At 39.6% G+C, this 22,491-nt stretch overlaps 1 protein-coding gene across 1 annotated transcript in view; it reads left to right on the top strand.

Annotated features, from left to right (window-relative positions):
• Trpc5 (transient receptor potential cation channel subfamily C member 5) overlaps window positions 1-22,491 on the top strand; it is a 246,973-nt gene extending 224,482 nt beyond the window's left edge. Inside the window, exons 8-11 of the mRNA XM_051179000.1 lie at window positions 15,408-15,611; window positions 15,866-15,907; window positions 18,277-18,366; window positions 20,941-22,491. Coding sequence (XP_051034957.1) covers window positions 15,408-15,611; window positions 15,866-15,907; window positions 18,277-18,366; window positions 20,941-21,633 — 1,029 coding nt within the window. The 3' untranslated portion in view covers window positions 21,634-22,491. The remainder of the gene's footprint in view (window positions 1-15,407; window positions 15,612-15,865; window positions 15,908-18,276; window positions 18,367-20,940) is intronic.

The raw sequence follows: 22,491 nt of genomic DNA, 5'->3' as shown, positions 1-22,491 counted from the left end.
GTAACTGCCAATCTGACTTTGAAGTAGGGCTCAAATTTGGGAAGACAGAAAAGTGGCTGTAGAGTTGAGGTCTCCTGTCTGGCCAGGGAAATAGCTTGCACACAAGCAAAGAATAGCCCAGTATTTACTTCTTTCTGCCATTCATGCTTTGATTTCCTGGGAAACCTTTCAAACATGAATGAAGTTCTCTTCTACCCAACTGGGAATATTCTGGCACGCTGCAGAGAAACGTAGAGAAGACTCATGTATCTAGGAGCTACGGCAAAGCTCTAGATCCTATCTGTACAACAATAATAAAGGGAGATGAGCTTGCTTTGCCAGGCTCCTTACATCTTAATTCTGGGCCCTATTACTACTATCTTCCCAGATCCCTGAGCTAACTGCCTAACATGGACAAGTAACATTTTCCATCCTTAACCAACACTACGAGGTTAGAGTTTTTCTAAGATGTTGAAATTCAGTAGTTACCATATAATGAATAAGAATAACTGGCATGTGGGCATGCCTTTATCAATTGCCAGGCACTGTTATCACTATAACTATTATTATGACTACCATTCGCCCATGGGCCACATATTACATAAACACATTCAGTGCATGTTATCTCACTAAACCGTCGCACTCACTTTATGAGGTATTATTATTTATTTCATTTTGTAAATGAATGAACTGAGGCAAAGAGACTAAGGTGACTTGTCTAAGAAGGCACACTGTTTCTGTTCTAATTAGCATGCTTAAGTTATACAAATTAGTGGGTTTCAGGTGACATTTCATTGCATGCATGAAGTATACACTATATAATCCAGCCTCTTTCTATCTAAACTACCCTCCTTCCAACTCTAGCAATCATTATTCTGCATTGAGGCCAACCTTCCTTTAACAGCACACACTTTTGAAAGGGAATATGTTCTACTTGTATTTCTGAATATGGCTTATTTCACCTAACATAATGTCCCCCATTTCCATCACTTTGCTGCAAAAAAAAATGGTTTTCATTTTCTTGATGGCAGAATAATACTCCATTGTGCATACTCACCACATTTTCTTTAGCCATTCATGTGTTGATAGGAACCTAGGTTAATTCTGTATTTTAGCTATTATGATAATGCCACAATGAACATCTGGATGCACATATCCCTTTGGTATGCAGATTTCATTTCTTTTGTACATATGTCCAGAAGTGAGACAGCTGGATATTATGAATTCTACTTTTCTTTTGTTGAGGAGCTCCATATTGTTCTCCATAATGGCTATGCTAATTTTCATTGCTATCAACACTGCCTGGGAATTCTTTTTTTTTTTTTTCTTCTCCACACCATCATTTGTTATTTCTTGTCTTTAGTTTCCATTTTGATGATAGCCAAGGACAAATTCTCAGTAAGGTCTCCCGAACCAAAGTAACAATAATCATCATACCTCTTCCCTTTGGCCTCCATCCTAATTCAAAGATCCTGATACACACAGGATCCTTGACTTCTATCTAACCTCACCCGTCCTTCCCCTTGGCTAACTGACTCATTGTCTCTAAGCTGCTAACCAAAAGGATCTTACAGGGAGACTTACCTCGTTTCTGCAAACAGTGTCCTCTTTACTAAGCCTATATGCTCATTACCACACCCACACCCCTGGCTTTCTTTTCTCCTTCAAGGTGTCTACCAGATGTCAAGCTAATACTTTCCCCTGCACCCAGCTATGATGGCTCAACATCTTTACTTTTTAAGACTCATTTATCCTGTTGATGTTATGTGTGTGCGTTTTGCCTGCAAGTATGTGCATGCCTGGTACCCTCGGGGGCTAGAAAAGGAGTTACTGGAGATACAGACAGTTGTTAACTGCTAGGAATAGAACATGGAGCCTCTGGAAAGACAAGAAGTGCTGCTGCTAGCGTAGTGCCTGAGGCTCTCTAGCTTGTGGCTCGCACCTTTAATCTCAGTCTTCAGGTGGCAGGAGCAGTCAGATCTTGGTGAGTTCAAGGTCACCCTGGTCAACACAGCAAATTCCCGGCCAACCAAGGCTGCCCACTGAGACCCTGTCTCCAAAAAATTAATACTCTGTTAAAAAAAATAAAAAAAAGCCTATAGCCACAGAGAACAAGCAGGCCGCCAAATTCATGACAAGGACTCATGATCTCGCACACCCTGCCTTGGAACACCTCAGTCCTCTGCGTGTTTCTTTCCCAAACAGATCTTGCATGCTTAAAATTTCTCTTGAACTGTCTGCCCTGCTGCCCAGAGACTGGGAGTTGCAACACTCTCAACAAAGGACATACAGTTAGCAGCAGCTGCACAGCTCAGGGTGCCATTCTCTGCCTGGACCTGGCTTAGCTCTCCCCCTGGTGGTCTAACTTAGGAACAACATTTTCCTCGTCTTACTGCTCCCTGGCCTCAGATTTTGTCTGCCAGCAGTTGAAGGGTAGGTATCTCCTGGGGACCAAAACAATTTCCCTTGAAATTCTCACAGCACATGGTAGCAGGATTCCGTTGAACTCCAAACTCTATTTCCAATGTAGTTATAGCCTGTGATGCTTGCTGCTGCTGCGTGCTAAGGGTTTTAGTGACTGAAAGAGAAACAAGGAAGAATGGGAAGAATACACACAAACACATGTCATTTTCTTCCCTGCTGTTAAAAGGCAACCTAACAGGGTAGATACCTAAGCACCTTCTCTGTTGCCTGTCCTGGGTGTTCATCAGAATCACAAATAGTTCCCATAAAGATTCCATCTTGGGACCATCAAACAGAAAGAGGACTGACTATGCCTGTTACCAGTTAGCCCCAACACCTCCCCTTAAGGGCCCGAGGAAACATGGAGAGAGACAACACCAACAAGAAAAAAGGGATTGAAGATACAGGAAATATTATCAGTCAAAGATGCCAGCAGCCTCTATGTAAACTAACAACTACTAGTAGGAATTTCAAATGAATCCAGGGTGAGATTCAGAAAGAATAGAGAAATTGATCTCAGGATCTTCTCTTCATAAGTTACAAACTACATGTGTAGACAATTCAAGTGCCCATGGCCCAGAGGTCATTGCCAAGGAGTGTGACTTCCCAGATTCTCCCCTATTCTCACAGTCCTTGTTTTAGATGCCACAAATCGTTTGACTAGAACAGCAAATGATACAAATACTCTTTTATTTCTGATTGGCTGATTGACCTGAGTTTTTCATTTATTTATTTACTGACTTACTTATTTATTTTGTCTGCTTGCTTTTTGGTTCAATTTTTGAGACACGGACTCACCATGTTGCTCCTACAGACTGGCCTTGGCTCCTGCCTATGCCTCCCATGTACTCAGCTTACGGGTGTGTGGCCACAAATCCAGCTTCTATTTGGAATTTAAAACAGAACTGAGGATGTGACTCAGCAGTTCTAGGAGTCTCGCTACTTCTGCAGAAGATCCAAAATGGGTTCCCAGCAACCATCTCAAACAGCTCACAAATGCCTGAGTCCCAGCTCCAGGGTACAGGATGCCCTCTTCCGGCCTCTGTGGATAGACACACACACACACACACACACACACACACACACACACACACACACACACACACACACACACAAACACAGATTTAGAGTTGATATGAAGGGAGCATTCCCAGCACTTGAGAAGCAGAGGCAGATGGATCTCTGAGTTTGAGGCCAGCCTGCTCTACAGAGTGAGTTCCAGGACAGACAAAGCTACAGAGAAACTTCATCTTGAACGCCCCCCTCAAAAAAAAAACCCCGAAAACAAACAACACCAAAAAAAAAAAAAAAAAAAAAAAAAAAAAAACCTTTCTCTTCCTGTGATCACCAGAGCCCAGAGCCCAGTGGCATAGCCGGTAAAATAGGCAGGAAGTGTTGACAACATAGAAGCCAAAATACCCAGAGGAGCATCAGGGATGATGTCTTATTTACATGAGATACAGCAGATTTACATTACCTCAGTTTTTATGGTAAATCTGCTGGGCTTCTTTATTGTTTTTATTTATTCTTCTCTCATACAATACATCCCAAGCACAGCTTCCCCTCCCTCCATTCCTCCCAGTCTCGCCCCTCATCTACTCTCTCCCTCAGATCCACTCCACCCCTGTTACTCCCAGAAAAGAACAGCCCTCCCAGGGACATCAACTGAGCATAGCCCAAGATAAATGTGCTGTTTTAAAGAGCAGACTAGGGATAATGCCAGGGGGAAATAAGCAAAGAATAACTAACACCCCTCTCTCCCTCTCCCCTACACCCGCAGCCTTCTCATTTCCTTTGTCTTTGTTTTCATCACAAAATTCTGTGGTCCTTTGCTCTCGTCCCACTCTTACCTGGATAACAAAGACTTGATGAGAAACACAGTTCTCTCAAGAGTCTCCCCTAATAATTGTGGCACATCAGAAATCTCGAAGAGAGGAAGAAAAGAAAGCATTGTAGGTTTCCTCCACTCATTAAGGGATGAACAGTTATTAAAGAATATCTGAATTCATGCCTTTTAAACACTCTCAACTCACTCCATCCAATGTCCAGGACCTGGATCCAAACCTGGTGGATCTTCTAGGAGATAATGCCATGGAGTTTTGCTCATACCTCCTTCATGCATTTTATACAGGCAAACTAATTGATGCAGATATTTTAAAGCAGAGAGTCTCCATTCTAATGGAAACACATGTTCTAGAATATTGTAGCCCCTCGTTTTCAAATGTGTTTGAGGACTGGAGAGATGGCTTAGTAGTTAAGGACGCTGACTGCTCTTCCAGAGAACCTGGGTTCAATTCCCAGTACCCATGTGGCAGATTACAACCATCTGTAACTCTAGTCTTAGGGGAGCTAACATCCTTGTCTGGTCTCCACAGGCATCAGGCATTCACATAGTTGTACAGACATACACCCAAATACACAGGAAAATAAATTTAAAAGAAATTAACTGTATCTGAAACACGAGTAAAGGAATATGACTTTTTAGTGCATAGAGAAGCAGAATATTTTGAAGCATGGAACATTTTTGACAAAGCTGATCAAAATTTATCTCATAATCCTCTTGCCAGAGGTTAGTGAATGCATTAATTAGTTGTCATATTTTTTGACAAAATACCTGTTTTCTATAGCTGCGAAGAGACAGTGTGACCACGGCAACTCTTAACAAAGGAAAACATTGGGGCTGGCTTATAGTTCAGCGGTTGAGTCCATTATCACCATGGCAGAGCATGGCAGTATTTAGGCAGACATGGTGCTGGAGAAGTAGCTGAGAGAAATGTGATTGAAGGAGACGTCAAAGCCCGTCTCCACGGTGACATGCTTCCTCCAACAAGGCCACACCTCCTAATAGTGCCACTCCCTTTGGGGGCCATTTTCTTTCAAACCACCATACCTTATAAAAGTAACTTAAGGTATTTATTTGGGATCCGTCATGGAGACAGGGACTTAAGGTAGCTGGGTCACATTGTACCTGCAGTTGGTAAGCAGAGAACGATGAGTGCTGCTACTCAGCTCACTTTGACCTTTTAGTTAGTCTAGAACCCCAGCCCAAGGAGTGGTGCTTCCCATATTAAGTTTGGTTTTCTTGTCTTAATTGACCTAATCTAGAAATTCCTTTACAGACATACACAGAGGCTTATGTCCTTGGTGACTCTATGTCCTATCAAATTGACAATATTAACCATTGTAGTGACCTTGCCTGTAAAAAGCTTGTTAGTAAATAGTCACAGCTACTCAATTCTTTTGTCATAACATAAAAGTAGCCAAAGGCAATGCTTAAACTGATGGGTTTGGCTGTATGCCAGTAGTTCTTCTTTTTTTAATTTATAGACACTGAAACTTCTGTAAATCTCAAGTGGCAAAATATTATTCCTTTGATTATTTTTGATTACATTAAAATGTAAGACACACATTCTTATGTTGTGGTACATAAAAAACCAAGTAGCCAGTTTTCCAACTACTCAGCTGATTTCAAAATACATGTCTTTTCAATCTTCATAGACCAAAGAAAGCTCCATGACTATAGGTTGTGGCTTATGTTTTTTTCATAGTCCATTGCTACCTAGGAAAAATAGGACATACAGTATGTCCTAAGTAAATACCTTTTTGAATTGATAGAAGAAAAGCTTTGAGCAATCTCTCATTTATAATTTTCCAGCCATGTTTAGAAACTAGATAAGTGGATTTATATTCAAGTGTTTCATGCTTGGAAATCAATGAATTCCCACAGCAATGGGAGGGGAATCCTCTAACTAGAACAAAACCTGCCTCAATTTTACATTTCATGATAATAATACAGTCCCTGGTTTTAATCCCTGGCAACAATAATACACAAATCATATATACGTAATTAATACAGGGATGTACACTTTGGGAGGCACACTTGCATACGTCTTCGGCAATGTTATCTTCCTCTTACAAATAAACAAACTTCTTCTAAATGTTGAGACATGCCTGAACCCATGTGGCAAATTTGTTCCTCTCTTCCTTCTTCACAGAATTGTACATGAGAGCCAATGAAGTACCAGTCATTGTCTTTGGTGATGTAGCCACTGGCAAGTTCCCTGTGCTCCATTGGATAACTTCACACCCATTTGCTCACAAAGCAAAAGAAAAATCAAAACTAAAAGACACGAAAGTGGGATGAGAACTTAGTGGGAGGTGAGAAAAGGACAAGACAGGGTGGAGAGATGAGTGTGACCAGATCATATTACACACACACACACACACACACACACACACACACACACACACACTTCAAAGAATGGAATAATTTTTTTAAAAATCTCCTTTCTGGACATAATGGCACCAACTGTAACCCCAGCACTAGGGAGGTGAAATGAAGAGGAGGGTGAGTTCAAGGCCATCCTGAGTTATGTATCAATACAGGCTATCTCAAAACAACTCAATGACCATAGCTGGGGAATGGGCTCACCAATAGTTTCATGGGATCTAGGCAAAGACACAGTGACCAATTAGTAGACCACTACACCCATTGCTACAATCACTCATGTAGCTTGAAAGGATAAAATGGGTTATCAGAGGGCATCAGTACTAGGCGGCAAAGGATGTTCTGGGCAATGAGTGACCAATAAGTTAGAGCTGGAACATTATCTGCCCCTGATGTTTTGAAGCTGGGTACAGGCACTTCATCTGAGGTCAATAAACCATACAAGCTAATACCCAGCAGCCTTCAAAATGAACAGTTCATTCTAACCACCCAGAAACCTCAGACAGGACAGACTGGCTGAGTGTTGAGGAACAGAAAATCAACCCCTTCCTAGATCACCATGCACATGTGGTAAGTTAAGGGAGGGAGTCTGGACTTGAAAGACACTAAACACCATATTTTTGAAAATTTTAGTATTTTTTTTTAATGAATTAAAACAAAAATGGAAATCCAGCATGGGGCCACCATGCTAGTAATCTCACCACTTGAGAGACTTCAGACGGGAAGGTTTCTGTGAATTTGAAACCAGCCTGGCCTACAGGTTATGTTCCAGGCCAGCCTGGGTTACAAAGACTCATTTCAGAAATAAAGAAATGAAAAAAAAAAGGAAAGAAAGTGAAGAGGTATGGGAGGGGGTTAAAACTACACTATCTTTAAAGTATCTTCTAAATTGCATTTTCCCTACATGGTACAATGTATAACTTTTGCTAAGTTCCACAAATCTGCATTCTAACAGTTGGTCCACATAATTGTGATGAACACCAATACTTAAGACGAAAACCCTCAGCTCTACCTGGAGAAAAAGGCATTCCAAGTGAGTCTAACCTCCCTTGAGATGGCAGAGAAAATATTCTCACTCCTGTTTAGGATGTGTGTGTCACAGTAATTTTTGTTGCTTTTTCCGTCAAGGGGAAACAGAGCTTGTACTATGTTCAAATGGAGGAAACAATTGATAATTAGTGATAATTAGTCTGATGAGTTGTCCCTAGGGCCAAAGATTCCCAGGGACAGCCTTTCTCTTTAAGGGTTATTATTAGCTCTGCTCCCTGAGTTTGTGCTGCCCCCCCTTCATTATGTTAGAAATTTTTCCAATTTGCTAGCAAGATGGCTGCTGTCAGGAGATCGAAGAAGTTCTTAAGACTGTCAACAACTTGTAAAGAAATTGGCCCCATAGTTTTGATTGTGAGGAAAATAACTTTGAGCTTGCATTTATTGAGAAGTGAGAAATTGAACAGATTGCATGAAGTTCCATGTACTTACACGCTGAGTGACTCAGCAACATCAGAGGGTATGTTCTATAGTCAGAGAATGTTGCAAAAGGAGCTGAAGCAAATACAAACTCTGGCCTGCTCGGCAGGTGATCATGATCACACACATGGATTAGAACACACCATTAAACTTAAGTGCCAAGGAGTCTACATTGATGGGAACACAAAAGTCCTAAAAGTTTTGCTAAGTTGGAAAGGGATGGACCATTATTTGTGGTGGTGTGGCTGATTTTTGAAAATGTTCCAAAGTTAAAGTTGATTCTGAACGAGTAAGGCAGAGAGGAGTGGGCATGACCAGCAGACACTTGATGTAAGCAAGATGAGACTCAATACACAATTAGTCTGCCATAGGTGAAAGACAAATCCTGTACTGATCAAAGAAAAAACTCTTGAGCATCATATATTTAGGGAAATTTAAGTAAATGTGTCAACAAAAGCTACACGTATAATCCTGCAATTTGATTTATACCAAGGTTGGAAATGAAATCAGCAACTATTCACAAGATTGTATTGTTCACATTGTTCACAAAATCAGTATGTAACTACTCGCCTTTCAAATTAACCAGTGGCTCATACCATATGGTCTATTATTTGCTGGTGTGCCTGGCACATGCTACTTGCTCAATACAGGAACTGAAAACTGCCAAGGTGGACAAGTGTGAATTGGATTATAATAAATGAATGAGGAAAAAATAATAGTGCAAGGATTATTTGCAATAACATCTTTGTTACTTCCCAACTTCTTTGGTAGTTCCCAATGTGAGGCTGCCAGAGCACTAAGGGAATGGAATGACAGTGATAGGAGGGGGGTTTGTGATTTTTTTTCAAAATGCTTAACCAAAATTATAAAAGGAGTACCTACAATGACAAACAACAGAAAGCCTCCTAAACTCACGAGAAGCTGAATGTGGCTTACAATTTAGCCCCTTGCAGATTTGCATGTTTTTCCAAAGGCAAATATATTTCTCCCCAGACCTGTAGCAAATTACTTTTTTACATTTTCTATTTAATTTTGAGATTATATTATAGTTGCATCATTTATCTCTTCCTTTTCTCCCTCCAAACTTCCCATGTAATCCTCCTTGCTCTTTTTTTTTTTTTTCAAATTCATGGCCTCTTTTTTTCATTAAGCAAATTATTTTTTAAAGGGCATAGCTGCTTATATTTCCAAACATGTACACAAAACCAGAAGGCTGAGAGTACTGGATCAGGAGTTTCAGGAATTTGGGGCTAGCCTAAGGTACAAACACTCTGCCTCAAAACTAAACACACACACACACACACACACACACACATAAAAATAAAACACATACACCCCTCCCAAAAAAGCTGAACTAACATAGGAATTACAAAAACAAACAAATAGTAAACCAGATGATTTCCAGATATCAGAATGTCTAGCCAAAGCATATCAAAAAGCAACTGGATATGCACAGGAATCACAGCATCATTCTTTCTTGTGCTCACATGTGTGTGGTGTAAATACACACACACACACACACACACACACACACATATATATATATGTATATATATATATATATAATTGCACTCACGAACATGTGTGCATGCACAGTCTATTTATTAAAGTTCTCTCAGTTCAAGATCTCACGAAGGGCATTTATTTGTGTGTTGTTTTGGTTTGCTTTTCACTTTTTATTTGTTTAGAAAGACTCAGGCTTTATAACAGCATTTTCAACAAAATTTGGTTTTGCCTCTCTTCCTCCTTGTCCTCCCATCTCCCATGCAGCACTGAGCACCCCCACTCCAGTAGCTCTCCTTCTCCTTTTACGTCACCTGTGACCTCTCAGCATTACTAACCGCTTTTGTCCTGCCTTCATGAACTCCTATGGAGTTTTACAGCCACTTATTTATGTATTCAAAACCTTGTAAGTTAGGATCCACATATGAGAGAACAGGAGGGTTTTCTTTGTGGTAACTTTCTGAGACTTGGTCACCTCAGTTTTAAGATTATACCCTCCAAGATTCATTAGATTCTCTGAAAATTTAATAATTTCAGGGTTTTTTTTTTTTTTTACAACTGAAGGGCTCTCAGACAGTCATCTCACTGATGAATCTGAAGAAACAAAATCGCATATCTCTTAAATTTGGGGTTGATATCTAAGCTTTATATAATAAGTTTAAACAGCAGTATTAGATATAAATTATGGAATATGGTAAGCCCACACTTAAAACTCTTCAATTCCTCATTTAAGTATTTCTAATGGAATCAGAATGCCTTAGTTATTTGTTATGCTTAACCAGCTACATGTTTAAAAATAAATGGTTTAAATCCTTCTGAAGGGCAAAAAGTTTCCATGACCCTTCTCCTTGAATTCTTATTTTCATTACACATAACCACAACATTTATTACATTTAGAGGCTCTTATTTTTGATTATCTTGTCATTTGTTATGACAAACTATGAACTAAAATTTAAGTTTTACTCCCTGTAATCATAAGGTAATGTTCAACTTATTCTTCTGTATTTAGCTATCATTTAAGTAATGTGAAGCTGTTCAAAGAAACACAAGTATCGTACAAATGTTGATAGTCACTAGACATAAAATTATAATTTTATTGAAAATGTATTTCTTAAGATATAAATGGGGCTTTTATTCCAACTAGTTATTATATTCATTATGAATACTGAGTAATATTCAGGAAGAAAAGTCATCATCAATTATATTTTCATTTTAATAAAAGTAAATGGTAAGAAATAATATTATATCTGTAAGATGCTATTGTCAATTCATTCAGAACTTTTAAGTCAAATTGTCATATAATACATTTTTCATAAAATAAAATTTTTAACAGTCTGTCATCTGGCAACTAGACTGGGTTGGCATCAAACATTAACGAGGGTGAAGTATCAGAAACTATGCATATATTTATTACTAGAGCTCTGTAATAGTGCTTGAGATCAGGGATGTTAATACCTCTGGAAGTTCTTTTATTGTACAGGATTATTTTAGCTATTCTGGGTTTTTTCATTTTTCCATACAAAGTTGAGCATTGTTCTTTTAAGGCCTATAAAAATTGTGTGGGAATTTTGATGGGGATTCCATTGAATCTGTAGATTGCTTTTCATAGGATGGACATTTTTATTGTTAATCTTACCTATCCATGAGCGTGGGAGCTCTTTCCATCTTCTGATTGGGAGGAATGGAGGGAGGGGATACTGTGGTTGGAATGTACCACGTGAGAAAAGAATAAATAAGGATTTAGAAACCATCTGACCTAGAAACAATTTGTTGAGGCTAAACAAAATGACTCAGTGGGTAAGGATTTTGCCATACAGGCATGAGAACCTGGGTTTAATATCCAACACCTGAATGAAAGTCTCAATGGTGTGTACTAGAAATGGGGAGACCAAAACAGGAGGATCTCCGGGGCTTGCTATCCAGCCAACATAGCCAAATCAGACAGTTCTAGGGCCCAGAAAGACTTTGATCTCAAAAAATAAGGTGATCGAGGAGGACACCAAACATCAACCTCTACTCTCCACATGCATATACAGATGTCCACACGTAACATATACACACACACATACAGAGAGAGAGAGAGACTGAGACAGAGAGACAGAGAGAAACAGAAAACAAAATAAAAGGATTTGTTATCTAGTATCAGTCATTTGGTTTCTCGCTATATGGAAATGATGTTGTGGTGGGTAGTGTCAGAGATGAACCTCTTGACTACCACTTCCTCACACAATTTTCCTTCCCAGCACGGGCTGGACCTAAGGATCCACTTTTGAGATGTACAGTATGGTGACTACAAGTAATAATACTAGATTGGATGTTTAAAGTCACTGAGAGTACATCTTCAATATTCTCTCTTAGATGTATGAAGTGAGAGGTATATTAATTCAATTAATTAACTCATTTAACAGTGCATATGTATATCAAATATGCTGCACACTATAGAAAGATGCAATATTTAATTGGCAATATACACTTCAACATCTGGGTATAACTGAGAAAAAAGAATTTGCAACATTAGGCTATGAACATACTGGCTTTTTTTCTTCTCTCACTGGTTAAAGACATTTAAATGCTATGAGCTGCCCTGGAATATATAACAGGGAACAGAGAATTGTCCAGTCAATAACCAACAAGCAACTAAGTCCCTCAGCCCAATAGACAATGAAATAGAAAACTCTGCCAACAACTATGCAAGTGAGCAAGATGAAGCCTATCAGCCATCACTTCACACCACTAAAATCAAGGTTTTTGGCTGAACTTTCCAAAGGCTCTAGCAGAAAATCCATGTCCATGTATCTTTTTCAGCCTCTAGAAACTTCTTGAATTCTTTGAATAACACCACCCTTCCACCTTGAAAGGCAAGAATAGCTAGCCGAGTCTCTCTTATCATATAAATTCCTCTCTCTCTCTCTCTCTCTCTCTCTCTCTCTCTCTCTCTCTCTCTCTCTCGTGTGTGTGTGTGTGTGTGTGTGTGTGTGTGTGTGTGTGTCTTCTTTCACTAAAAAGCAACCTTGTGATTATACTTGGTCCACCTAGATAATCTAGGGGGGAAAAAAATCTCTTCAAGTGTCATCTAAGTAGTAGCCTTAATTTCAAGGTATCTTTAATTTTCCCTTTTCTTGTGCTAAAGCATATTCACAGTTTCCAAAGATTAGATTGGGGCATCTTAAATGCTCTCATCACAATTGTTGACTATATGAAGTGATGGATGTGGTAACTATTTTAAATAAATCATTTCACAATGCATACATACATCAAAACATTATGCTGTACTCCAGGAAAATATAGAACTTCTATTTGTTAGACTTTTGAAAGCTGATTTGAAGCTGGGTGTGGAGATGCTTGTCTTTAATCCTAACACCAGAAGGGAGAGTCAGGAATACCTCTATGAGTTCAAGGATAGCATAGTTGACATAGAGAGTTCCAGAGCAGCTAGGGCTATTGAGTGCAGTCATTTTGTTGTTGTTGTTGTTTTGTTTGTTCGTTTTACTCTTTACTCTGAAGGGTGCCTGCCACTCAGCTCACAAATAATCACACAGAGACATTCTTTTTTATGAATGTCTGGCCTTAGTTTGGCTTGTTTTCAGTCAGCTTCTACCTTTTACCTTTGGGCCTTTGTCTTTCTGTATTCCATATACCTTTCTTTACTTCTTCCTCTGTGGCTTGCTGTGTGGCTGGCTGGCCTTTGGTGGCCTCCTCTCCTTCTCCTTCTCTCACTCCTCATCTTCTCTTCCCAGATCTCTCCTCCTATTTACTCTCTCTGCCTGCCAGTCCCACCAATCCTTTCTCCTGCCTAGCTATTGGCTGTTCAGCTCTTTACTAGACTATCAGATGTTTTAGACAGGCAAGGTAACACAGTTTTAGAGGGTTAAACAATTGCAACATAAAAGAATAAAGCACATCTTTGCATCTTTAAACAAATGTTTCATAGCATAAACAAATGTAACAAATTTTAACTAATAGTACACCACAAGTGAGCCCTCATCTCAAAAAAAAAAAAAAAAAGGTTGAGTTTAAAGAAGTCATCATTCCATATACCAGACAAATCGTGTTTTTTGTCTTGTTTTGTTTTGGTGGGAATGCTAGAATGCCAGGCCTTAAGAAGTTGAGTATGTATGTTACTGAGCTATACCCCAAGCCCCACAATAGCAAGTCTTTATCTAAAATTATTTTAAGATGAAAGTTAATGGATATGAATCATCAATTACAAACTATCATGGCCCTTGAAATAAATAACGATTTACATAATGCTCAAATGGAAAGGCCTTAAATTATTTTTTGAATATTCCATAGTTGCAAATATCATGACATTTTGCTGGAAAATGCTGTGGCACATATTCTATTGCCATAACACAGCTGAGATGTTTAACCCTGGTAATTACTAACTTAGAGTTCCTCTTTGTCAGAGTTCTCTTTCTATCTCAAGCATGCCCTTTACAGATAAATAGGAATCACTCATTGCATTTGACCGTCATAATGTTTTAAACTCAAAGTCACGCTGCCTTTTTGCCGTTAATAGCACGGATCATCCATCCCCCAGCCTTGAAAGCAAGCAGTCCATGGTATATGTAAAACAACATCCTGGAAGCCACTGGATGGGGTGGAATAGGTTTGAGATTCCTGCCCACACTCTTCAGCTAGTCCATTTGACCTGTCCATCAGCTCCTTGGAAAATATCTATGTACAGAGATTTTGTTTTTTACATTCATTATTTAATGGAGAGAGAGAGAGGTGTCTATGTGTGTATGCACACACATGTGCAAGAGCACATGCACACATTCTACAACATTCATGTGACTGTCACCTTGAAGCTGGTTGTAAAATGCAATAGTGGGAATTTGGTTTGGGGAAAAATGACATACATATAAATACCTTGCTGCCCTAAAGAACTAAGAGAAGAAACTTCATTTGGAGATGGAAAAAAAAAAAACCTTTTTTTTTTTCTTTGTTTGCTCATGGCTTTAGATGGTGAATAAAAAAAAAATATACAGTTCTCTCATGACCCTCCCAAAAATTCAAACTAAAAAACTTCCTTAACTCCATCTCCACCTCTTCAAAATAATCATGATTTATAGTTTAGTGTTATGTACCAGCCTAGAGCATGTAAATATATAATTTTTCCAGTTGAATTAAGTGATATCTTTGTACACAATACGTGTTTTTTTTATACTCAGGGTCTTTAACAGATGCACATATTCATATATAATCTATACATAATGTGTGACCTTTATTTTAGTTAAATTGTATGCCATTTTGTTATTGGGGCATCATTTATTTAAATAGCTTTATACTATTGGATATTTAGGTTGTTTACAGTCATCTGTCATGACTATACTATAGTGAAGAGCTCTATGTATAATCTTCCTGCAATCCCCTCCATTTCTGTCTCCCTTTACTCTCCCCCCCTGGACCCACGGTTTCATACATGCTAATCAAGTGCTAACACCAAGTCACACTCCTACCACCTTTTCTTGTATTTTCAGGTAGGCTCTTACTATCTAGCTCAGGACAGTCTCAAAGTCATGATCCTCCTGCCTCAACTTCCTGAGTAACTGGGTTTAGAGGCATGCACCACCAAACCCAGTAAGACTTATGTCTCAAAAATGGATTGCTGTATTGAAGTAATTTGCACTTGTAGGGTATATGTTGAATTTATATAGCTACTGCCAGGTTGCCCTCTATAGAAGCAACTACAGGGGCTAAATTGAGACACAGCTGTATTTTCCAGTTTCCTGTCTCTCCCACCTGGTACTTGTGTCTTTCATAGGATCATGCTGACATTGAGTGGAAGTTTGCAAGAACGAAGCTCTGGATGAGTTATTTTGATGAAGGTGGTACCTTGCCACCTCCTTTCAACATTATTCCCAGCCCCAAATCATTCCTTTATCTTGGCAACTGGTTCAACAACACCTTCTGTCCCAAAAGAGACCCTGATGGAAGACGAAGGAGGCACAACTTGAGAAGCTTCACAGTAAGAACCCACCCCCCAAAAAAAATCCATCTCTCTTTACACAAAACTGTTTTCCTCCTTTCCCCTTTCCTTTCTTCAGGACAGTTCCTATCTTTAATATTGTAAAAAACCGTTCCAAAGAATGCTCTTGCTATCTGTCGATCAGAAGCCACTGTATCATTCTATAATCCTAATATTTACCAGATCCTTGGGGTGGGTGAATGGGTAGGGTGCTGGCCAACTCATGTAACCTCTCTGTCCATTTTGAATTACAGGAACGCCATGCTGATAGCCTGATACAAAATCAACATTATCAGGTACTGCTTACCCATTGAGGCTAAACACAATAGTTGTTGGACAGTTCTGTGGAATAGGAAAGCAAATTCTGCTCTAGATATGTGTGGACTTAACTTAGCTAGGAGCCCTTAAAAGACTTAAGTCACTCAAGATGGAAGTAATTCATCAGGATGGAGTCAGCTGCTCTATAACCCTGTTCAAATCCTTTTAAAACTATCTCGTTTGGATGTAAGCCACTATACCTTAGAAAGCTATCTTCCTTGAGATTAAGTAGAGGATATGTAGTTGCTCAGTCAATGAACACATGAGTGCCTATTGCATACCAGACATTAAAACACACATTAGAGAAATCATTGTGGAAAAGCAAGGTATAATCTTTGTACACCTTAGAAACTTATTACCTATCAGAAATGGAAAATATTACATCATTAAAACTAATAGAATTAACTGATTAGAAGGGTAAAAGTTGCTGTGAACAAAAAGCACATACAGCAATGGGAATACATAATAAGTAGCAAATACAAAATAAGAGGAAGTTATTAGTAACTTCAGTGAAGTAAAATCTTACATCAGGGCGCAGGTCTTTCTAAATTATACACATGGCTTTAATCAAAAGAGCAGATATGTGCTTCTTATGGGACCAGGCAGAAGACAGACAAGCACACAAATATGTGAGATACTTACTAAAAGTAACCTTTGAAAATCACAGAAATAGACTATATATAACCTTCTAGATCAAAAGAAATGCGGAGTCAGGAATATATCTACTAGAGAGCTTGCCTACCATACCTGAGGCCCTGAGTATGATCTCCAAAACCATATAAACTGAATGGGATGGAGGCAAGAGGATCAGAAGTTCAAGGTTGTTAGTAATAAGTAATACTGTAGCTACTACTGCTATCCTGCTATCCTCAACTAAGGAACAACTTCATAGACCAGCTTGGGTTACATGGACTTTGTCTTAAGAAACCCAGACAGGAAAATATACTACAAGGTTTTTTGTTTATTTGGTTTTTGGTCTTTCAAGACAGGGTTTCTCTGTATTGTTTTGGAGCCTGTCCTGGAACTAGCTCTGTAGATCAGGCTGGCCTAGAACTCACAGAGATCCACCTTCCTCTGCCTCCTGAGTGATGCGATTAAAAGTGTGCACCACCAAGGCGTAGCTAACTACGAGGTTTAAAGGAAAGGAAACGTAACTGTATTTCACAAATGGATTCCCTAATCTTGTTCCACTTAGGTGTAAATAATAATGAGTACAGTATTTCAGAGGTAACTCTTCCCTCGCTACACCCACCTCCAACTCCAATAGTTTTAGAAGACAGTGAAACCGAGGCAAGATTCATCACCTCTTTTTCTGTTTCAAACACCCTAACAAAAGGGAGAGACACTCCCTGGGCATCTCAGTGACTTCTTGAAGTTCATGGGGTAGCAAAAGTAGTCGCTACGGCATTAGTAACTATTACTATAGGCTTTGGAATCAGCTTGAAGTAGAACTGAAATCTCATTTTACATGTCCTGGCAGTGTGACCCTGAAGAAAACAGTTAACAACACTAAGCCTCAGCTTCTTCATGTGTAAAACAAGAGTAATAATAAAAGTGAAGTTACAGTGTTGGGAAATTCAGTGAGGATGGTGTCTGACACATTGCAGTAAGTTACAGCCATTATCAATACCAACCTTGTAACCATGTGTGTTCCATGACCCCTGAGGCTAATAGAGGCATTCCATATAAAGGTAAAGTGTAGGTTGATTTCTTGAAAAATGTCTTTATTACAAAATTACTAGCTCATGATGGGTGGTGATGGTGTACACGTTTAATCCTGGCACTTGGGAGGCAGAGGCAGGAAGATCTCTGTGAGCTCCAGGCCAGCCTGGTCTACAAAATGAGTTAGTTCCAGGATAGACAGAGCTACACAGAGAGACACTGTCTTGAAAAACAAACAAAACAAACAAACAAGAATACTAGCTCACTAAGTGACTCTCAACTTCATGATGAGAAAAATCCCTTATTTCTCTAAAAGTACTAAAGTTTAATCCAGTCTATAGAAATGGATATTGAATAGGAAGGAGCATTCACACACACACACACACACACACACACACAGAGAGAGAGAGAGAGAGAGAGAGAGAGAGAGAGAGAGATACATGCTTACCTAATGCTTGAGTAGAAATTCTTCCTTTGGGGTAAAATTAATGGTGCTGGCACACTGTCACTAAAATTAAGAGATGCAATGGCTTATTAACCCAGTGAATTTAAGTTTTTTTGGCAGAAAATCTCTAGATACTGTGAAGATTTCCTATTGCAAAGATGAGTTTTCTGAGAAAGTTCCTTGTTTACCCAATAGTCTGAAAAGGAAACTGAATACCTCTTTGTGGTTTTTCAATTCCAGGAAGTTATCAGAAATTTAGTCAAGAGATATGTGGCTGCAATGATAAGAAACTCCAAAACAAATGAGGGACTAACAGAAGAAAACTTTAAGGTAATTTAATCATGAAGAGGGTAAAACACTCTCTCTTTCTCTCTCTCTCTCCCACTCTCTCTCCCTCCCTCTCTCCCCCTCCCCCTCTCCTTCTCCCTCTTTCTTTGAGTGTTTTCCCCTGGTAACAGAGCCTACAGTCAAGCTCTAATTTTCATTTCTTGGTATAGTTTAATCTTCATAGAGTCTGAGAATTCTTACTGGAATTCCATCCTACCTATAGTGCCGAAAAAAATCAATTACAATTCTTATTCTTGTAAAAAAAATTATTCTTTATAAAGTTTTAAAAAAAATGTTTGCGTTTATCTTTGTTTTGTGTATATGGGTGCTTTGCCTGCATGTCTGTTATCTGCAGGAGTCAGAGATTCCCCTGGGAGTGAGTTACAGGTGGTTGTGAGCCACCATGCTGGTAGTGGGAACTGAACTCAGGTCCTGTGGAAGGGCATGGTTCTCTTAACCACTAAGCCATCACTCTAGCCCCTATACCTCTAACTCTCTTTTAGGATTATTTGTCATCCAGTATATGGACAGAAAGTTTTCCTTTTCTAAAAACAATGCTGCTTGTAATTGACATAGACTCTCCCTTCCTTCCTTCCTCCTGCTCCTCCCAGCTTCACTCCCTCGCATCTCTCTCCCATATCCCCCAACTCTCAAGATGATAGCTTCTGTTTGATTTTTTCTTTCATACGTGTGTTTGCATTTATATGGTTTCAGGGCTGACCACTTTGCCTTGGACAAGCAATTAGGGGACTTATCCCTGGAAGAGGTTCATCCTCCTCCCAGCAGTCACTATTGCCTATAATTCTTTGTCTCGGGGTGGGGACCCATGGAATTTTGGGTTGAGAGGTTTTAATCAATTTAATTTAATCAATTTAATCAATGTCTGTCGCAATCAGTTTTATGACCAAAATGAACCCATCCTACATATCCTTTCCTTTGATATTATCAGTGTGAGAATAATACTTAACTTATACAGCACCAATACATGGTAAGGGGTAAGGCAGCAAACCCAAAATGCCTGGAGATCTTTAAGACCTTCTTTAAAAGATGGACAATAAAGTCTAAGATATATACTATTAAATTTCAAGCCTAAAGAAACAACAATAAAACAGAAGAACTTTCCCACTGTTGGTATCCGCCTAAAAGAATGATTCTCACACCGGGACATTTATATACTTAGGGCACATTTGGCTATCTGGAAATGTTATCATACTGGCATCTAGTGGGTACAAAGAGGGTTGCTACTAACCATCCCACAATTAACAAGATAGCTTTCCATCATAAAAAAATAAAAATAAAAATCTATTCTGCCAGACATTAGTAGAGCCTAGAATAAGAAACCATATCCCAGGATGTATGAAGTATGCACACAGACACACAGTAACACACCCCTGTAAGGCACACAGAAATTCTTATCTTAATTCACAAACGGACCTTATCTCTTGAAGACTGATGAGCCAATTGCTTTACTAAGCTGTTATTGTGTGTCAGTCCATGGGTGTAGGAGCAGCTGGAGGATGAGGAAGTTGGAAGAAAGGAAAATAGAGATGGAGAGGTACCAGGTACAGAAAAGCCCTGTAGTTCATGATACAACATTTATAGTGTTTCCTAAGACAAAGATGTTACAGGAGGGTGACATGATCAGAATTAAGTTTTGAAAACTTGTCTTGTTCACTATGGGAGCACATTCCCCATGAAGGGCTACTTTCTCAGCCCAGATACACAGAGGAGGGCCTAGGTCCTATTCCAAATTATGTGACAGACTTTAATGATCCCCCATGGAAGGCCTCACCCTCCTTGGGGAACGAATGGGTGAGGATGGAAGGGGTCAGTGGGGGACATGGGAGGATAGGAGGGAGAGGGAACCGGGGTGGATATGTAAGATAAGATTGTTTCTAAATTTAAAAAAAAAAACGAATAAATAAATAAATAAAAGAAAATCAGAGCAGCTGGATAGAAGGCAAGTCATATGTGCTTGAATGACCCTGGTACTCTATCCCAAAGCAGCAATCTCATCACCTGATACTTCATTTCTTCAGTTTCCTTCCTGGGTCCTAAAGGTCTTTTCTTCTTCAGCTGTCCTTTTACTGACTTACACTCATGAGAGCCAGTACTCTAATCAAATAGCTTGAGTGTGAGGGTGTTTTGTCTCTATGCATATTTGCCTGCATATACATATGTTCACCATGTGTGTGCCTGGTGCAGGTAAAGGCCAGAACAGGGTGTCAGATCCCCTGGAACTGGAGTTACAGACAGTTGTGAGATGCTATGTTGGGTGCATCTTGGAGAGGAGGCAGTGCTCCTAACTGCTAAGCCATTTCTCTAGCCCAGTTATCACTTTATTAGGAATTAGTTTCTGTTCCTTGTCCACATGTCCTGAAATCAATCTTGCCCATTGCAGTTTCCCAGTGGCCACAGAATACTCTTTCTGTGCTTGGCTAATGAAACCTTTTTAAAGTACAATGTCTGCTTCCTGATTTACTACTATGTAAACCTTAGCCTATCCAAAACTCCAAGTGTCTTCTTTAAACTGAAGACGATTTTTCTGACAAAGCCTTATCTCCTTTCTTTTGCTAGGAATTAAAGCAGGACATCTCCAGCTTCCGATATGAAGTGCTTGACCTCTTGGGAAACAGGAAGCATCCAAGAAGAAGCCTATCCACTAGCAGTGCTGAATTTTCTCAAAGGGATGATACCAATGATGGCAGTGGTGGGGCTCGGGCCAAATCTAAGAGTGTCTCTTTCAATTTAGGCTGCAAGAAAAAGGCCTGCCATGGCGCACCTCTCATCAGAACCATGCCAAGAGCCAGTGGAGCTCAAGGAAAGTCGAAAGCTGAGTCATCAAGCAAACGGTCCTTCATGGGTCCCTCTTTTAAGAAACTGGGTCTCCTATTCTCCAAGTTTAACGGTCATAACTCCGAACCTCCCTCAGAGCCAATGTACACAATCTCCGATGGAATCGCACAGCAGCATTATATGTGGCAGGACATCAGATATTCTCAGATGGAGAAAGGGAAGGCAGAGGCCTGTTCTCAAAGTGAAATGAACCTCAGTGAGGTAGAGTTAGGTGAAATTCGGGGTGCTGCTCGGAGCAGTGAATGCCCCCTAGCCTGTTCCAGCTCTCTTCACTGTGCATCCGGCATCTGCTCCTCAAATTCTAAACTTTTAGACTCATCTGAGGATGTATTTGAAACTTGGGGAGAGGCTTGTGACTTGCTCATGCACAAATGGGGTGATGGACAGGAAGAACAAGTTACAACTCGGCTCTAAATCAAATCCCCATCATCTGTTCTGGAATTCAAGAGAAAATTTGTAATTTCCTCATTCTCAGAGGTGACCCCAGATATGGCTCCCTCATGGTCCCCCCTTCCAAAGGAGTGAAGCTCCTATTATTTTCAGTCTTTTATAGCCACATTCTTCATGTTTTGTTTTACTGTTATTATAATTTGCCTTTTTATATCTATAAATACTAAATCCATCTCCAAACCAACTGAAGGGGAATTGCCCCTAATCAGCAGAGGTGCAGTCGGGTGCTTAACCCCTTTGCTTTGCTGTTCTTACCCTTGCCTCCTTGAAGCTCCAGGTGCCACTTTGCTACCATAGCTGCTGCACAGATCCCTGACTTTCCTCAGGATCTCACACCCATCTCCCCCACAGAGCTGAGGGATATGGTCAGCAGTCCCTACCAGCTATCAGATAAGGCAAACCAACCTGCCTGTCTTTGTTGCTCTTCAGTGATATGCGCTGCCCGTGCTGGCCCAATGAACAGCATGAAAGGGAGACCAGACTCCAAAGAATTGTCAGCTTGTGGTTTCTAGGTAGAACTGGCCTTTCTGTTTTGTTTTAAAACACTATAACTTCTACTTGTGGGGACTTGTTGAGGTTTTGTTTCTTGAACTTGTGTTAGTTTCTTAATGTGTGCCAATGAGATATTTATTCTACAGTGTGTGTCATATCTAATAAGTTAACTGATTTCTTTCCTGTGTTTGTATACTTCAGTTAACTTAACTATTTTAAACTTTGAGAGTATCAAAATTAGTATTTAGGATGTGTACTTTTTTCAAAAAAAAAAAAAAATACTTCTACTGCACTTTAACCAATAGTTACTACATCTCATACACTGGCAAG

This window comes from Phodopus roborovskii, unplaced genomic scaffold (genome assembly GCF_943737965.1).
Source record: "Phodopus roborovskii unplaced genomic scaffold, PHOROB, whole genome shotgun sequence".
NCBI lineage: Eukaryota > Metazoa > Chordata > Mammalia > Rodentia > Cricetidae > Phodopus > Phodopus roborovskii.
Note: the sequence above shows the minus strand (reverse complement) of the source record. Positions and strands in the feature narration are given on the sequence as shown.